Here is a 19,402-nt window from a genome sequence, read left to right on the forward strand (position 1 = left end):
CAGTTGGCAGATAAAAAGCACAAGAGCATTCCTAGGGAATTGAGGTTTTAGATTCCGAGCCTAGATCTCCAAAAAACATCGCAACAGTTCTTGTTAGCTCGAAGCTGAACATTCAAACTGAAAATTTGTGCTTTTAGTGAAAACTAGAGTTAACCTATATACTAAAATGAGGTGATTAAAAATTAAACATAGGGCGGAACTTTCCCTAAATCCGGCAAAAGCTGATAGCGGGTGGGAAATATGCCAGCATCAACGTTGGTGATCTTTTGGGACTTAGGCTCAGAAACCTTGTGGGGCAGGTCCTACAACATCACGCTCGCGAGGTGGATTCTGGCATTTGTTTTTTATTTCCTTTTTTTCCCCGTAACCCAATAACCCCTCCTAACCTTTCTGGACATGAAGGGCAATTTAGCAAGGCCAATCCACCTAACCTGCACTTCTTTGGACTGTGGGAGGAAACCGGAGCACCCAGAGCAAACCCACGCAGACACGGGGAGAACATGCAGACTCCGCTCAGACAGTGACCTAGCAGGGAATCGAGCCTGGGACCCTGGCGTTGTGAAGCTACAATGCTAGCCACTGTGCTGCCGTGCTGCCTCTTGGTGGCATTTTTAAAGATCGCCCCTGTGCTTGTGCACAAAGTTCACCATGAAACCCCTGTCAGTCAGGGGAGGGGGCAATCACATCACACTTTTATGTCAGCTTGGTACACAATTTGGGCCTCTCGTGAGATTTTCTATTCCCATTGCCAAACCCGTCCGTCAAAAATTGGGACGAGCGGGCAGAACTGTGGCACAGTGGATTAGTCCTGCTTCTTCACGGCGCCGAGGTCCCAGGTTCGATCCCAGCTCTGGGCCACAAACCAAAAGATGTGCAGGCTAGGTGGATTGGTCACGCTAAATTGCCCCTTATTGGAAAAAAAAAGAATTGGGTCCTCTAAATGTAAAAAATATCAGAGCGGGAAAACCCCGGCCATAATCTGCTGAATTTGTTTTAAACAGATTTGCAAACCACACATTGGGGAGAAAAGTTATGATTAGTAGGAAATAGATATTTGATACCAATGGGCTTTGCAAGTATGCAAGAATACAACTGCAATTGTCCCCACAGAGTGATTTTTGGGCTCAAGCAGGTAAATACAGAAAAGACTACTGGTTCCTTCTTAAACTGTGCTCAAACACATTCCAATGTACTGTTCTACAGCAGCACAGACATCTGGGCTGGTAATAGGCCCTCTCACATGCTTACTGCTACTACTGATGACTACTGAGCACCATAAAAGGGAACAATAATTCACAGTTCAAATAAATGTTGCAAATTTGCTTTCTGTTACTTTATGTACATTATCCCAAAATCTACTTACACAAGACATACCACCACAACATAAATATTCTTGTATATTGTATTCCATCAGCCCCAAACAAAACTATGGAATTCCCCTTTCAAACATAAAAGCAGATCTTGTATACAAGAGTTAAGTTTGCAGATTTGCAGTAGATGACAAAGGAAGCAATGGTAACATAAGTGGTTAGCATCTGGAATGCACTGCCTGGAAATACGATGGAGATAGATTCAATCAAGACATTCAAGAGGGAATTGGGCGATTATCTGAAAAATATTGCAAGAGGATTTTGAGTGCAGGAGCAGGAATGTCTTATTGCAGTTATTCAGGGCCTTGGTGAGAGCACACCTGGTATACCGTGTGCAGCTTTGGTCTCTTTACCCAAGAAAGGATATAGTTGGCATAGAGGGAGTGCAGCAAAAGTTCACCAGGCTGATTCCTGGAATTACTGGATTGTCTTATGAGGAGAGGTTGGGTTGGACTAAGTCTGTATTCACTGGAGTTTAGAAGAGCGAGAGGCGATCTCATTGAAATGTGTAAAATTCGGACAGATTGGATGCAGGCATGATGTGTCCCCTGGCTGGGGCTCTGAAACAAGGGCATTGCTGTCAGGATATGGTACAGGCCGACAAGGCGCGGCGGTGGTTGGAAGGAGAAGGGGTACTGTGAGTTAGGATGGAAGAGGAATCTTGTAAGGGGTCTAGTTTGAGGGCTATGGCGACGGCAGCATTGCCAATGGCTCCAAGTAGGTATTCAGGGAGCCCAGTGGTACAGTCCACGGTGAAGTCATGGAATCAGCTGAGGAGACATTTTAGGGTGGAAGGGATGTCGGTGCTAACGCCGCTGTGCGAGAATAATGGGTTTGAGCCAGAGGGGACGGATAGTGTATACAGGAGGTGGAGGGAAGTGGGGCTCGTCAAGGTGAGGGACTGTATTTGGAGGAAGGGTTCGCCAGTCTGGAGGAGCTATGGGGGAGGGTAGAGCTGCCGACAGGTAGCGAGTTCAGGTATCTACGAGTTAGGGGCTTTGCACAAAAGGTCTGGTAGGGGTTCCCTAGATTGCCGGGATACACCTTGCTGGAGCGACCACTGCTTCCGGATGTGGAAGGGCAGGGAAGAATTGGGGATGTGCGGGTGGTGAAGATCAAGGAGAAATGGGAAGCGGAGTTGGGAATGGAGATCAATTGGAGAATATGGAGTGAGGCACTGCGTAGGGTAAACGGGACCTTCTCTTGTGCAAGGATGAGCCTGATACAGTTCAAGGTGGTGTATAGGGTGCCTATGACTCGGGCGAGAATGAGTGGGTTCTTTCAGGTGGTAGCAGATGAGTGTGAGAGGTGTGGGCAGGTGTCAGCGAATCACGCGCACATGTTTTGGGGTTGTGAAAAATTGGGAAGATTCTGGGTGGGAGCGTTCGTGGTCTTAGCCAGGATAATGGAGGAGGGAGTGGATCCGGACCCTTTGGTGGCGATATTTGGGGTTTCAGAGAAGCCGGAGCTCATGAAGAGGAGGAAGGCCGATGTCATGGCCTTTGCCTCTCTGATTGCACGGCGACAAATTTTGCTGGAGTGGCAGTCGGCATCGCCATCGGGGGTAGCAGCATGGCTGGGTGACCTGTACGACTTCCTGCAGTTAGAGAAGATAAAGTATGAGTTAAGGGGCTCAGCAGGCGAGCTTGAGAAAAGGTGGGGGGAATGTTCGTGACCGTGTTTGAGGAGCTGGGTGGGTGGTGGTGGTTGGGGGGGGGGGGGGGGGGGGGGGGGGGGGGGGGGAAGAGAGAGAGAGAGAGAGAGAGAGAGAGAGGAGAGAGAGAGAGAGAGGGAGAGAGAGAGAGAGAGAGAGAGAGAGAGAGCAAGAGAGAGAGAGAGAGAGAGAGAGACAAACTGTATTGTTGATTGTTGCGAAAAATGTTTCCTGGGGTGTTTATTTGCTGTAACCTACTTTGATTGATACAAATTTGAATTTAAAAAAATTTTAAAAACAAAAAAAAGGATATGATACAGGCCATTTAGGAACAATTAGGAGACATTTCTTACTCAGTGGGCAGTGTACCTGTGTAATTCTCTACTATAGAAGGCCGTTATTTAAGATAGGAAATAGGACATTAAGGAACCATGGGATATGGGGAGAGAGCAGAAGTATGGCATTGAGATAGCGGCTCAGCCATGATCATATTGAATGGAAGAGCAGGCTCGAGGGGCTAAATGGCCTACTCCTGCTCCTATTGCCTATGTTTCTAATGTGCAGGGCTATGGAGAGATGGTGGTGGAATGGCACTAGGTGAATTGTTCCTTGAGTGAGCCAGCACAGAAACGTGTTGAATGGCCTTCTTCTGTGTTGTAAAGATTCTATGATCCTGTGAGTTGCACAACACAAACACAGTCAAATGCAAAATTCACTAAGAGTTTCCAGAACACATTTCTGGACGATATCCATAATTGAGGGGAAAAAAATCCCAAAACAGAGATTTCAAACACTGCTCTCCAGGTGAAGGGGCACCAGATGGGACTCAGGAACACTGCCAAGGTTTTGCATATAAAGGCAAATAACAAGCCAGACAAAGCAACTCTTGGGCTCCAGAGTACAAATAAACTAATTGACAACTAGCAAATCAAGATTGTCAACTCTGTACCCCCAACTACAAAACACTGAAGCCCATGATACTGACCACTGAACAATGTAGCCAGAAGACCCATTTTAATATATAAATCTTTCACAAACACCGTTTGACATTGACTGAAGCACTTTGTACCAAATTAGTCCAGGTCCCTGATTAAAAGTAAATTTATCTAAATTTAGTACTAATTCCAGTTTATACTGATTTCCCTCAATTTAAACAGGATCCGGCACTGGTCCTCAGTTAGAATACCCACTCACTCCCTTCGTTGAAGCAGCAAAATAATATTAATATTAATATTAACTGAGGATAAAACTGAACATCGCTTCAGGTACAGTTTGTCACAGTGAATGCTGGGAGATGTGCCATTCACACCAATATTGTTTTTAAATTTAGAGTACCCAATTAATTTTTTCCAATTAAGGGGCAATTTAGCAAGGCCAATCCACCTACCCTGCACATCTTTGGGTTGCGGGGGCGAAACCCACACAAACACGGGGAGAGTGTGCAAACTCCACAGGGACAGTGACCCAGAGCCGGGATCGAACCTGGGGCCTCGGCACCGTGAGGCAGCAGGGCTAGCCCACTGCACCACCATGTTGTCCTATTCACACCAATATTTGAGTGCTGCTTCTGTTTATTAGGCTGGATTTAGTCAGGATCAAAGGGGAAAAACTAAACTCCACCGAGAGAAAACACAGGCTAGTTATTGTACATAATACACTCCTGCCTAAAACAGCCTTACCAAGTTGTTTCAGTACAGGGTGATCAACGGCCAAGTTTTCATTTTCTACCTAGAGGAAATTCAAAATGGTCAACAAGAAAATGGGAATTTTTAATTTGGATTGGTTAAGTGGAGAGTTCTTCCAAGACAAGCCATTGACCTTTTTATGCAATTCAAACCTTTTGTTGGTCGTTACTTAGAGGACCTTTACAGTTTGCATTGGTTCCTATGCAACCTATAATTTTTGATGGAAAGGGATGTGTGTTTCAAAACATTTGTTCACACAAAAGCGGAGTATAAAAGATATGGGAACAGTTCAGGTGTACAGATGTTTTTCATAGACCCAAGTACAGCATCTAGTTTTGAACAGCTATAATAATTTTCTGTCATTCATTCATTGGATGTGGGCATCACTGACTAGGCCAGCATTTATTGCCCATCCCTAATTTCCCGAGACAAAGTGGTGTTGAGCTGCATACTTGAACTGCTGCAGTCCATGTAGTTTAGGTACACTACATGGTGCTGTTAGGGAGGGAGTCCCAAGATTTTGACCCTGTGACAGTGAAGGAACAGCAGTATATTTCCAAGTCAGGATGGAGAGGGTCTTGGAGGGGAATTTCCCATGTGTCTGCTGCCCTTTTCCTTCTAGATGGTAGTGCTTGTGGTTTTGGAGGCACCGTCGCAGGAGCCTTGGAGAGTTCCTGCAGTGCATCTTGTAGATGGTACACACTGCTGCCACTGTGCGTCAGTGGTGAAAAGCTGTTTGTGGATTGTGGGGAGAAACTTGGTCAACGGGGTAAAGCAGAATAAATTGAAAGATATCAAATAATTATCAATCAAATAATTTGTAATATACGACACAGCAACACAAGTATGGTGGTTACAGAAAACGTTTGGTCTGCATGAAAAGGAACATTCCAGTTAAAAGTCCCACCTTATGTTCTTCAGAGTTTTAAATATAGTGTTAATATAGGGCATACCCTATGATATACCTTTAAAGCACATCCATTGGCAAAACAAAATATTATTCCCTCCCGACAACAAAAAATGATGTTCTCCACCACCACAACTCCCCCCCCCCCCCCCCCCCCCCCCCCCCCCACTGCCCCGACACCAACATTCCCTGATGTCTTTATAGTACTCACTCTGAACCAGCAGCCATATCAGAGTATGAAGTATCTGGTGTAGTAACTCCCAGTGGAATTACTATGCTCATGACGTCCAACACCAAGTTGTGTTTATCACGGGGTCCGAAGCACAGTGCCTGACCACACCGAGGCCCAGCAGCCACAGTGTTGTGTGTAGATCATGGACATGAGGGAAACTGTAAAATAGAGGGAAATTGAAAAACAAAGTAAAATCAATATGAATTAAAGATTATTCACAGATCAAATTCTCAGTCATGTTATACAAGCATTGTTCAGTGGGGTGTGCTAGTTAATGCTAACTAGCATTTTGGAGCAAAATAACAATGCTACATAGCTACAACATTAATTACAAACAGCATTAAAAAGTACATTCTAGCACTCCATATTTCAGCTCTCACACTTATTACATTCTTTGAGAAATACTGGTTTCTGAAAGTCTATGTTTTAAAAGAGGAACTGAAAATCTTGTAGCCGATTTACAAAGAGACCCTCTTGAAAATCTAAATATAAATTTTGGAGCAAGAGTTTGTCCAGTTCTCTTTTACAGACAGCAACACAGATAGTGCACAGCTAACAGTAGAACACACTCTCACTCTAAAGGGAAAACACCAAAACGGATGTAGTAACACGACAGTGGTTACAATGGCTTGTCTATTAACAATGCTTAATGTATCAAATTGGGCTACAGTATACAGCAACTTTTATTGTGTTTCATATACAGTTTTCTGTTGCTAAGAGACCCAGAACAATGTTTATCTCAAATTTTAGAAACAAATCAAATGGTTGTGCAGGTTCCGACAATGTTAGGGGCACAAATATAAATTTATAGACTTTTAACTTGACGCAAGATTAGCAAATTAAACGTTTCACTGATCATTTCTTCAAAACAATCCCACAATTTCATATAGGCTATTAAATGGCCAAACATGGTATTTTGTGATACATTAGAATGGTTTCCAGACTAAAGAAGTATTTAAAACGAGGAATATCTGGCAATTGAATGATGTTACTCCAATAATTGTTTTAGGCAACTGCGGTGGCCAGATAGCCCGAGTACAAATAGTTTAAGAAACATGAAGTTTCCCAATTTCTCTACTCAACACAAGTCACTTGTATGCACAAATATACACAATCAATTCAATTTTCATGTTTATGATCAAACAATTCAATTCAATTTTACATCATTATTTTCCTTATTTAAATTAAGAAACTTCACCCCGCTAACCAGATAGAATGTGCAAATCCTTGTTATCGTGACATAATTTTTCAAAAGATTTTTGCTTTGATGATCATACTTTGATGTCATGATGTCCTTCACACAATCTGAAATTTGCCTTTTACCAGTTTGACGTTGCACTCCCCTGTCCAACTCTCATGCTTTAGGTTGTGGTAATTTCCAGATTTGCCTTTTCAATGCAACTTTTGATATTACTGTCAGGTCACCCTCTCCTGCAAGACTAAAATGGCATATCTTCTCTCTCTTCTCCCCCCCCCCCCCCCCCCCCCCCCCCCCCTATCTCAGTTCTTTTACTTTAGGGATCAGGTTCATGCTCAAAATGTCTCTAATCTTCTTCCAAAAGTCTCTGTGACTTGAATGTTTGTCTCTGTGTGACCAGAACTCAATGCAATATTCAAGGCATGATCTTATCAGAGCACTTTATAGTTTTAACACAATGGCATGTTCACATTTATTACAAAGGAATCAGGGTACAAGAGTAAAGAAGGTTTCCTGTAAGAGCCTTGGTGAGATTACACCTGGAGTACGAGCGAATTTTGGTCTCTTACTTAAGGAAGCTCACACTAGCCTTTGAGAAGGTGCAACAAAGGTTAACTGACTGATTCATGTGATGAGGGGATAGAGTTGACTAGGCCTCTATTCCCTAGAGTTTAGAAGAATGAAAGCTGATCACACTGAAATATATAAAATGCTGAAGACGTTTGACAGGACAGATGTTGCTAAAGTATTTTCCCTAGCTGGAGAACCTACAGCGAGGGGTCACAGTCTCAGAATAAGGGATCAGTCATGTAGGAGTGAGATGAGGACCCATTTCTTCATTTAAAGGGTTGTGAATCTTTGAAATTGTCTGCTGAGAGATATGGACACTGAGGCATCGGGTATTTTCAAGACAGAAATCAATATATTTTTGGCAATGACTGGAAATCAAGGGATATGGGGATAGTGCAGCTGTGTAGAAGATAGATCATATATTATTTTATTGACTGGTCTACTCCTACTCCGATTTTTTTACATACTTCAGCATTCCAGTTTGGTATTTTGAATGTTGTTCTGCATAATGTTCTGTAGTGACTGAAAATGGTGAGTCTCCAGTTGATGAAGACCCTGCGCGTATCTTTTAACTTAATTCTCAACTATTTCATGGATTACACCTGCCTGTTTGTATCAGTGTTTTAAAAAATATCAGGGAGATATTAGAACAAGCCACTATCACATTAAGTATCCTGGCCAACATTTTTTTGCCACAACCAAAACCATTAAAAATATTAATCAACACATTATACATCTAGTTTTCTATATACTGGAGTGTACCATGAGCACATGAGCTGCTGCAACACTTGGAAGGTAAATAATTAGATGTGAAATATTTTGTGGAGTCCTGAATACGTGCCTCAAACATAAATTATTTATTTTATCCTATTTTCTCCCTACGTGTTGAACTTGGAATAAATTGTTTCACCCATCTATGTATTTTGTCATTCCCAAGCTGCCTCCTCAGAATCAAATACCTCCCTAATGTGGTATCCTGTTTTTAATATACGTTAATTTACGCATTTGACACTAAATGCCAATTGGTCAAATTTTCAATGACCAACTCAGCAGGAACGATTATTCAATTTATTCACATCATGCAACAGATCACAACTTGCATTTATATACCTTTATTATAGTGAAATGTCCCACAGTGCTTCACAGAAGCATTAAACACAAAGAAAATGGGACACCAAGTCACATGGGGAGATATTGGGTGAGATAGTCAACTGCATGGTCAAAGGATTGGTTTTAATGAATATCTTAAAGGAGGAGAGAGGGATAGGGAGGTTTAGTGAGGGAATTCCAAACCTGAGGCCCTAGACAACTGTTAACAACGGGGCAAAGGACTTTGCGGATTCATAATAGGCCAGAACTGAAGGAACGGACTTCTTGGAGGATTGCACAGCTAGAAACGGTCACAGAGGGGTGGGGCCATGGAAAGATTTGAACAAAAGAGTGAGAAAGTTCAAACCAAGGCACTTACAGACCAGGAAGCAATGTAGGTCAGTGATTACATGAGTGATGAATGAATGAGTTAGGATATGGGCAGCAGAGTCTTTGATAAGTTGAAGATCATAGGAGATTGGTCAGCCAGGACAACACTGGAATATGCTAGGCTGGATAACAAAAGCACGGATAAGAGCTTTAGGAACAGAATGAGAGAGGCAGGAATGCAGACGGAGTAGGTGGTCTTGATAATGAAATGTATGTCGGAAGCTCAGGTCTGGATCAAATAGGCTGGTGTGGTTGCAACAGTCTGATAATGGCCAGAGAGGAAGATGGAATTGGTGGCTAGTGAATGGAGCTTATGGCAGGCCTATAGGCTGATGATAATGGCTTTGATATTTAACTGGAAGAAATAACTGCTTATTTGATACTGAATGTCAGACAAGAGCAGATGTAGATGATGATAGGATCCTGGAAGGTCTCCGGATATAACAGTGTGAGTAGGTTAAGTAAGCCATTGCAGGGTCGGTAACAGCATTGTAGTCATGCAGATTTTACTCTTTTAATAGCTAGGCAAAGAAAAAATAATAATTTTCATTTACATATTGCCTCTCATGTCCTCTGAACATCCCAAAACGCTTCACAACCAATGAGTTATTTTGAAATGTAGTCACTGCTGTTTTGTAGGCAAAGTATACTGTCTGGAAAACATAATTGAAAGGAGCTGGTGTTTATTAAGCATATTAGCAGATAACTGAAAAATAGAGCTTTCCACAGATCCAGGGCAGGAACCTGCAGAAACAATCTGTAAAAATTGAGACATGGGAAGTCAACCGAATAAGACAAGTTATATCTTTCTGCCACTAGAGGAAGCTACAACACCAGTTACTGGTAGTAAAAAATAACAGCAATATTCAACTGACACTCGTAAAATGCTCAAAGATCTTGTGGCGTGGCTGTCGGCCAACATGCTCCAAATATTTGAGGGCTCTGAGTCTATAACCTTAACTGAAGTTTATGACTTCAACTCCCCACAGGTTCTCAATCTTTCAGTCAGGTGATCAGGAAACAGTAATGGAGGAAGGTGGGGGAAGGATGTTTCACCTTAAATTCTCTTGCACATCATCGAGCAATTAGTTACAAAGCTGTGCAAATAGTTACCTGCAATCCCTCTCACTTGGAGAATGAGGAAGTAAAGATTTTAAATCCCTGTAAATTGTTGGGGAAAGGGATGCATTAAGACAACCGGGGAAATAACCCCTTCTAAATTACATGAAGCACCATCTTCAGTTCAAAAATACATTCTAAACGTTTAAAGAATTAATTTTATTAGAACAAACCACTATCACATTAAATGGCATAAAATTACAACATTTAATTATCTACAGGGTATGAAATAATTTACAGAACGCACAACAACAAGCCAAAATGCCAGTGATGGAGCTCAACAGTTTGCATCATGCCTAGTCCCATACTGGAGCCATTCCTGGATCTTGGCCAGATCCACCATTTTGCCTCAATTAAATAGTAGCTTAAACTTCAAGGTCCTATCCATATATCCCATCCACTTACTGCATCTCTATGTTGACATGCTGTTAGAAACCAACACAACCAACTCACCAGCACATCTGTCACTGTATATTGTCCTGGGGGAGGATGGAGACCAGCGAAACCAGCCTAGTTGAGAGAGGACATTAGCCTAATCACTTGCAAATAGCAAAGTAAATAAAATCACTTTATGCTCTTCAGAAGGATAGGGGTGTAATTCAATCAAAACAATATATACGTTTCTCAACTGTATTTAAACGTGGCACAACACTTGCACCACATGCGCTTCTATAGAATGTTTTAATTAATCAATGAAAGCAACTAATCAAAAATATTTTTGTTGCTTCATTTCACACATAATGTTTTTGATTTCAGGTAAAGAGCACTACTCGGCCACCTTTTTAATCAATAGGAAGTGAAATCTTCCAGACTGATGTGAGCAGACAAACCAAAGCAGCAGCTGTTTAATTTATATTACAGTGCAAGCTGTCGTACTTGTCACATCTGAAGGAGTTCTATTTTCCATCTCTCTTCTGGCCTGCAAATCTGTGAGCAGTCTGATCAGTTTCCCACCTACGTGGATGCACAGGTGCATTCATTATCTAGTTTCTGCTCAATTAACCAGAAAATTTAATTAATCATAGCTTCTCCTGCAAATAAGTCAAGAAAAAAGAGCCTTCACTTTGTTATTGGGAACCAAAAACCTTCATAAGTTAGAACAACCTATATATACCTTTAGTAAAATAAAACTTATGCAGATGCTTTGTAGGAGTGTCATAAAACTAAATTTGACACTGAGCCAGATAACGAGATATCAGAGCAGGTGACCAAAAACTTGATGAAAAAGGTCGGTTTTAAGGAGCATCTAAAAGGAAGAAAGAAAGGGAGAGAACAATTTTGGATTTATGGCCTTGGCAGCTGAAGGCAGATGGATATGCTCAAGTTGCAAGAGTTAGAGAACGAAATCCCTTAAAGGGTTATTGGGCTGGAAGAAATCTCACAGACAGGGGAGGAGTGAAGCCATGGTGAGATTTGAAAGCACGGGTGAACATTTTAAAATCAAGGCATGGCTTCACTCGGAGCCAATGCAATTCAGCAGGTGCAGGTGTGATTGTCAGGCATTCAGTCTTGGATGATCAGGAATTTCCTCCACTACATACGATGCTCTCCACAAACTCTGTTCCCTAGCCATTGACTTGATCTTGCTCCACGGCAACTGTGTGAGGCGGAACCAAACTACACAACCTGGATGCCATATTTGACACTAAGATGAGCTTCTATCCACATACCCATACCACCACTAAGACCCATTTATTTCCAGCTCTGTAGCATCGCCCAACTCTGCTCACCTCAGTTCATCTGCTGTTAAAATCCTCATACAGGTATATAGCACCAAGCTTTAGTCAGAAACAGTGCAACCAATATTGTATTTGTGAGAACCCACACAGAAATGTAGGAAAACATTGATGGACAAATCCTTATAACTGTCAGATACATTTTCAGCACTAACTCTGAACTGCAGACTTATAAATGATTCAGCCAAGTCTTTTTTTTCCCCATCTGTCTAATAGCAAATTGGAGTGGTACCCCCTCCATGTTTCATACAGAAATTAACAAAGCCTAATCTACAGGATACCATTTGATGAAGCGAGTTTAACAATAACATTTACAAACATATATTTTGTTTAATAATTCATCTGACCAAACAGCAGTGGGGACTAATTGCATAGTTCTTTCAAAGAGCTGGCAGAGATACAATGGGCCAAATGGCCTCCTTCTGTGCCATATGAATCTGGATCAATAGAATCTTGACCAAATAGAAAAACGCAACTGAAGTTTCCATCTAAACTTGGCAATGTACACTGCACTTTAATACATGCTTTTATCTTTCCAGGTCTGGTGATGCACTGAATATTTCCATGTAACCCAACCCAGGTTCATATCCATAATTTCCTATACAGGTACAGCTAATTCTGATGTCAGGAAGCCTATTAAGTGAACTGAACTGGGGCTGCACGGTGGCACAGTGGTTAGCACTGCTGCCTCAGAGTGCCAAGGATCCGGGTTCGATCCCGGCTCCGGGTCACTGTCCATGTGAAGTTTGCACATTCTCCGTGTCTGTGTCGGTCTCACCCCCACAACCCAAAGATGCACAGGGTAGGTGGATTGGCCACGCCAAATTGCCCCTTAATTGGGGAAAAAAAACAATTGGGCACTTTAAATTTATTTTTATAAAAAGTGAACCGAACTGCATCACTCTCACACACTGTGTACAACGATAGAGCAACACTAGAGACAATAGATCAGGACCTTCTCAGTCAGGAATTTAGTGTCCAATTTTTGTTACTTTTTTAAAAAAAAGAATCAATGCATTTGAAAAGCTACAATCAGCAGACAGTCTCAGAAATATATCTTAGAACTTTAAAAATATATTTTGAAAAGAGCATCGTCATAGTAGCACTTTTTCCCATCCTAGGCAATTCTAATGATAGATATTACAATCACTGAAAAATCTTATTATTGGCTGCTTCATTAAAAACATGCACAGAAAGCCAGCATCTCAAGAGGTGAGGTTGTAAATTGGCCAGAAAACTACAAGGTCCATTTAAGATCCACATGCTTGAATTGTTCTATTGTGAACAAAATAAGCCAATTCCCAAGGCAACATTTGAAGATGGAGGACTTGATATCCTAACCTCAAGTGCATTACAACTATAAATTGAAAGCACATATGGGCTAGGATTCTATAAGTATCAAGTTAAATGTTTTCCTCACTCCCAATCATAGAATCCCTACAGTGCAGAAGGAGGCCATTCAGCCTATTGCATCTGCATCAGCCCTCCAAAAGAGCACTCCACCAACAGGCCCACTTCCCCGGCCCTATCCCCGTAACCCCACCTAACTTTTGGACACTAAGGGGCAATTTAGCATGGGCAATCCACCTAACCTGCACATCTTTGGACTGTGGGAGGAAACCAGAACAGCCAGAGAAAACCACACAGACACAGGGAGAAAGTGCAAACTCCACATAGGCAGTCACCCAAGGCCAGAATCGAACCCCAGCCCCTGTTGTGGTGAGGCAGCAGAGCTAACCACTGTGACAAAAGCATTATCTATTGGGACAAACTATCATTTGGAGGCACGGACAATCTGTTTCTTGCATGTGCTGTTCAAAGATGCTGAACAGTTTATAGAATGAGCAAGAAATTGAAAAATCTTTCACTTATTTAGCAACAGCTAGATGAAATGTGTTGCGAAGTGAGACACCGAAGGCCATTTGGTCCTGAACAAAAGGCAAATAAAAAAGATTCTGAGGGAGTCATTTGAGCTGCTCTTGCTCAGCAACAGGCTGAAAGATCTCCTTCTGTGCCGTGACCATTGTATGATTCCATGTCCAAAACACAGGATGAAATTCAGTTCCTAAATATATTAATCTCAACTTTAAATACTTATTCCCTTGGGCTGAATTACTGCAAATATATATTTTGTTGAATCAGACAATATAAATAGTTAGACCACATCTGGAGTACTTTGGTCTCCTGACTTAAGGATATAACTGCATCAGAAGCAGTTCAGAGAAGATTTACATGACTGGTTCCTTATTAGGAAAGACTGAGCAGGTTGGGCCTGCACCCATTAGAGATTACACGAATGAGAGGTGATCTTATTGAAACATATAACAGTCTTGAGGGGACCTATTGGGGTAGATGCTGAGAGAATGCTTCCATTTAAGGAGAGACCAGAACTAGAGAACACCATTTAAAAATTAGGAGTCTCCCATTTGAGACTGAGATAAGGAGACTTTTCTTTTCTCGCAGAAGGTCGTTAGTCAGTGAAACTCTCTTCCCCAGCGAGGCGTGGAGTACAGGTCACTGAATATATTCAACACCGAGTTAAATCGATTTTTGATTAACAAGGGAGCAAAGGGTCATGTGGGGCAGACAGGAAAGTGAGGATGAGATCATTGAACTTGATCTTATTGAATGGAGGAAGAGGCAGAATGGCCAACCCCTGCTCCATGCCCTTGTAAAGCTAACATTTTTTGTCCTAAAAGAACAAATGTAACAAATTGCTAAAATATCAAACAAAATGATCTGTATTGAGAATCAGGTGGCAAAACATGGTTCAGAGATAGTAAACCATAACAGGAAACGTGACCAGGTGGGGCACTACTGAACTGGTGCACTGAACAGTTCATCAAAGACTGTCGGAAATACAGCAAGAGTAAAATAAGCCTCCTGAAAAATGCTTCACTATCACTACTTCAGTTACGGAAATAATTGATAATCTTCAAGTGGAGTGAATAAGCAGAGGAACCTCCGCTAGCTGATCAAACTGTGATAGAAACAGGGCCTAGAGGCACAGATCTGGTTATTCAAATTCTGAAATCGATTTGATAAATTTGTAAATGATATCACCTACCGCTTTCTTACCAAGTTAACAATTTTCTGACTATGTGCACACGCTTCTAAATGCTGTCTCAAACATGCACACTGGACTGGCACTACTCTATAGAGAGGTTGATCTTTGTGGCTCTCACTTACAGAGCTCCTTTTAATCTCAAATCTAATCTACAAACCTTATGCTCATCACGTACGATTGTGACAAAACAACAGCTGCTGCTTCTGGTCCGGATCCTACTGCAGTACATTGATTTTAAAATCCACAAGCCTTGACATTCAATATCAAAATATTGCTCGACATCACAGTTGTAGGGATAACATTTTCAAGCAAATTCCTTATTCAATGGCATAATCTGGAATTATGCAGGCATAAATCTACGGGTGAAACAGGCACAGATCAACAGCAAGGTATTTCCAGGTCCACTGTTACAAGCAGTGATACAGAGGCCTAAGGAGCACCTTAGCAGAGAGTTCTTTCAGGCATTTCTGTCGCAGACAGACAGATAAATTGACAGGAGAAACTTGGTAGAATTTCCTTCCAGATACACTTCACAAAGACTGTGGCAGAGCAATGGGGATATGGGGCAATGTCAGAATGTTAAAACAGAATGGTGGCAGTTGGGAAAAGCATCTATTCTAGATGTTTAATAGATGAATAAGGAGAAAGAGTGCCTATTATGTAATGTACTAAGCAGCATTTGGAATGAAAATGCAACAAAATACAGATTGAATGGAACTGAGGTAAAGAATGACAGTATCCAAGCAACAATTTCAGTATATGAGCCAAAAATAGAGAATGGCAATATAGTCTCAAAATCCTCTGGGAACTCCTCTATTGCTATAGACATCAAAGATTAACCTGGCATTGATAATTATAAATAACCACAAAAACAGGGCCACCTGTTCCTCCAGCAGAACAGGACCACTTGGTTAATTCTCTCCTTCACCCACGCCCATACCACCACCCCATCAACAACTTGCATTTATAGAGCACCTTTAACACAGTTACCATCTCAAGGTGCTTCAAAGGAGCAATATAAAATAACATTTGACACCAAGCCACATTGACATTATCAGGGCAGGTAACCAAAGGTTTGGTCAAAGATAAAAGTGACTTTCTGCGGATGCTGGAATCAAACAAAAACAGAAAATACTGGACATTCTCAGCAGGTCTGACAGTATCTGTGGAGAAAGAAGGGAGCTAACGTTTAGAGTCTGGATGTCTCTTTGTCAAAGGGTTAGGTTTTAAGGACAGTCTTAAATATGAAGAGAAACAAGTAGAGAGGTGGAAAGGAATAGGGAGGTAATTCAGAGCTTAGGATTTAAGCATTTGAAGGCACAGCCACCATTAGTGGAAAAAAGATAACCAGGGGTTCTTTAGACCATAACATGTAGGAGCAGACGTAGGCCATTCGGCCCATTGAGTCTGCTCCACCTTTCAATGAGATCAAAACTGATCTGATATAAGGCTCAACTCCACTTGCCCGCCTTAACCCCATAACCCTTCATTCCCTTACTGATTAAAAACTCGTCTATCTCAGGCGGCACGGTGGAGCAGTGGTTAGCACTGCTGCCTCACAGCACAAGGACCCAGGTTCAATCCCTGGTCACTGTCTGTGTTGAGTTTACACATTCTCCCCGTGTCTACGTGGGTCTCACCCCCACAACCCAAAAAGATGTGCAGAATAGGTGAATTGGCGACGCTAAATTGCCCCTTAACGGAAAAAAAGAATTGGGTACTCCAAATTTATGTTCAAAAAATCTGTCTCTCTCAGCTCTCAACACACTTAACGATCCAACCTCTACAGCTGTCTGATGTAAAGATGTCCACAGATTCACTACCCTCAGAGAAGAAATTCCTCCTTATCTCTATCTTAAATAGGCTACCCCTTACTCTGAGATTATGCCCTCTCCCAAAAGAAGAAACGTCCTCTCAGCCCCCTGTTAATCCCCCTGAGAATCCTTTGTCTCAATAAGATCACCTCTCATTTTTCTAAACTTCAATGAGTAGAGACACAACCTACTTAACCTCTCCTGATACACAAAAATCCTCCATACCAGGGATCAACCAAGTGAACCTTCTCTGGGCTGCCTCCAACACCAGTATATCATTCCTTAGAACAGGGGACCAATACTGTTCACAGTATTCCAGGTGTGCAGGACTCCCCCATTTTTATACACCTTTTCTTTTGAAATCAAGGACAACATTCAACTTGCCTTCTCAATTACCTGCTGAACGTGCATGCTAGTTTTTTGTGATTTATGCACAAGGACCTCCAAATCCCTCGGTGCCGTGGTTTTCTGCAGTCTCTCCATTTAAATAATATTTATATAGATGGCAGAATTGGAGGAGCACAAAGATCTAGAAAGTTTGACGGGCTAAGGGAGGTTACAGAAATAGGAAGGGACAAGACAGTAGAGAGATTTGAAAACAAGGATGCAAAATTTAAACATTGAGATGTAGATAAACAGGATTTGTTGCGAGTTAGGATACTAGCAGCAGAACTTTGGATGAGCCCAAATTTATGACTGGAGTCCAGCCAGAGAGCATTGGAATAGTCAAGTCCAGAGGTAACAAAGGCAAAGATACAGATTCAACAGAGGAGCTGAGTGAGTGGGGACGAAGGAGCTTAGCTCAGGGTCAAATAGAACATCAAGATTGTGAACTGTCTTGGAGCAGGACCATAAAAAGTTGGAGAAATGACTTTGTCAAATCAATAAAACACCATCCCTGGTGATGATTTACTGTATTAACAAGTGACCAAAAGATAATTTTAACTGGGACAATGCTCAAAATGTTACTAGCAAATTTTACTGTCCCGATATGGCTAGACAGATTGCCTTCGAAATAGCCTAGTCATAAAGTGAGAGGTAAAGAGTGAAGCTCATTCCAAATGAAAACACTGATGTGTGAAGTTCTACCAGTAGAGCTGAAATCCTGCTCTCAAAATGCACATGAAATCATTACATTTAGTAGCTCATAAATGTTACAAGAAGCCTCAACTTCTTCAAGGTAGTCCCTTTGCAGATTGATGGAACTTTAAACATCTCCGCTTTCAGCTCAAAGGTAATGAAGCCCAAAATTTGTTTTGTTAGAAACCAGCAAATACATTTCCAGTGGATTAATGAACAAAGAGCATTGCAATACATGATCAGGCCCCATCAGCCCACCAAGCCTGTGCCAATCCAGATTCCTTATTTAGATCTACTACTTGTTGCTCAAATGATCTGTATCCCTTCATTCCCTGTTCGTTCATGTGTCGATCAAGGTACATCTTAAATATTGCCTCCACTACCTCTACTGACAACGCAAAACTTTCCCCGCACATCTCTCCTAAACTTTCCTCCCTCTCACCTTGAACCTGTGCCCCCTTGTGATCGAGGCTCCCACCCTGGGAAAAGGCTTCTGACTATTCCCCCAGTCTATACCTGTTGTAATTTTGTATTTGTGATCGAGGCTCCCACCCTGGGAAACGGCTTCTGACTATTCCCCCAGTCTATACCTGTTGTAATTTTGTATTTGTGATCGAGGCTCCCACCCTGGGAAAAGGCTTCTGACTATTCCCCCAGTCTATACCTGTTGTAATTTTGTAGACCTCAATCATATCTCCCATCAGCCTCCACCTTTCCAAAAAATCCAAGTTTATTCAACCACTTCTCATAGCTAACACTCTCCAGACCACGCAACATCCTGGTAAGCCTTCTTTGCACTCTCTCCAAAACATCCATGTCCTTCTGGTAGTGTGACGACCAGAACAGCATGCAATATTCCAAATGTGGCCTAACTAACGCTCTGGTTATTTGTACATGCAGACGATAACTGGGCCATGCAATTACGAAGCCTCAGGTTCGACTGTAACTCCATGCAGAGTTCGACAATTTCAACGGGTATGTCACTGCAGTCCTCTTTACGCCTTTGAACAATATGGTATGGTACATTTATAATGTCAAAGTGTATGTGAACAATAGCATTTATGTAATGTTATTAATATACGAATTATCCCAAACACTTTCCAAAGATCAGGGTAAATAGAATAAGCTGAGTAAAGAAGTGAAAAATTCAGAACGGGTGCAAGGAAAGCTTGTTCAAGGAAAGGTTTTTGAGGCGGTTTTTAAAGGAGGGAAAAGCAGGGGACCGAGGTTTATGGAGGAAATTCCATGAAGTCAGGCAGGCCAATGGTTTTGCCACTACAAGTGAGCAGATGGGGAATGCAGAAACTTGATTAGTAAGTTTGTGGACGCCACAAAGGTTGGTGGAATTGCAGATATCCATAAGGACAGTCAGAGGTTACAGCAGGATATAGATCAGTTGGAGACTTGGGCGGAGAGATGGTAGATAAAGTTTAATTCGGACAAATGTGAGGTAATGCATTTTGGAAGGTCTAATACAGATGGGAAATATAC

General features: G+C 41.8%; 1 protein-coding gene across 18 annotated transcripts in view; it reads right to left on the reverse strand.

The window, feature by feature from the left end:
• The window catches only part of setd5 (SET domain containing 5), a 208,767-nt gene that overhangs the window by 145,352 nt on the left and 44,013 nt on the right, over nucleotides 1-19,402 (reverse strand). For 9 of the 18 annotated variants that reach the window (XM_038812423.1, XM_038812420.1, XM_038812421.1 and 6 more), the window contains 3 exons: nucleotides 10,668-10,724; nucleotides 9,650-9,748; nucleotides 5,828-6,006 (listed from right to left, as the gene is read on the reverse strand). In XM_038812423.1, coding sequence (XP_038668351.1) covers nucleotides 5,828-5,898 — 71 coding nt within the window. In that variant the 5' untranslated portion in view covers nucleotides 5,899-6,006; nucleotides 9,650-9,748; nucleotides 10,668-10,724. The remainder of the gene's footprint in view (nucleotides 1-5,827; nucleotides 6,007-9,649; nucleotides 9,749-10,667; nucleotides 10,725-19,402) is intronic. The other 9 variants (XM_038812429.1, XM_038812427.1, XM_038812424.1 and 6 more) reach the window with 2 other exon arrangements.

The sequence above is a fragment of the Scyliorhinus canicula genome, chromosome 11, assembly GCF_902713615.1.
Source record: "Scyliorhinus canicula chromosome 11, sScyCan1.1, whole genome shotgun sequence".
NCBI classification, from domain to species: Eukaryota; Metazoa; Chordata; class Chondrichthyes; order Carcharhiniformes; family Scyliorhinidae; genus Scyliorhinus; species Scyliorhinus canicula.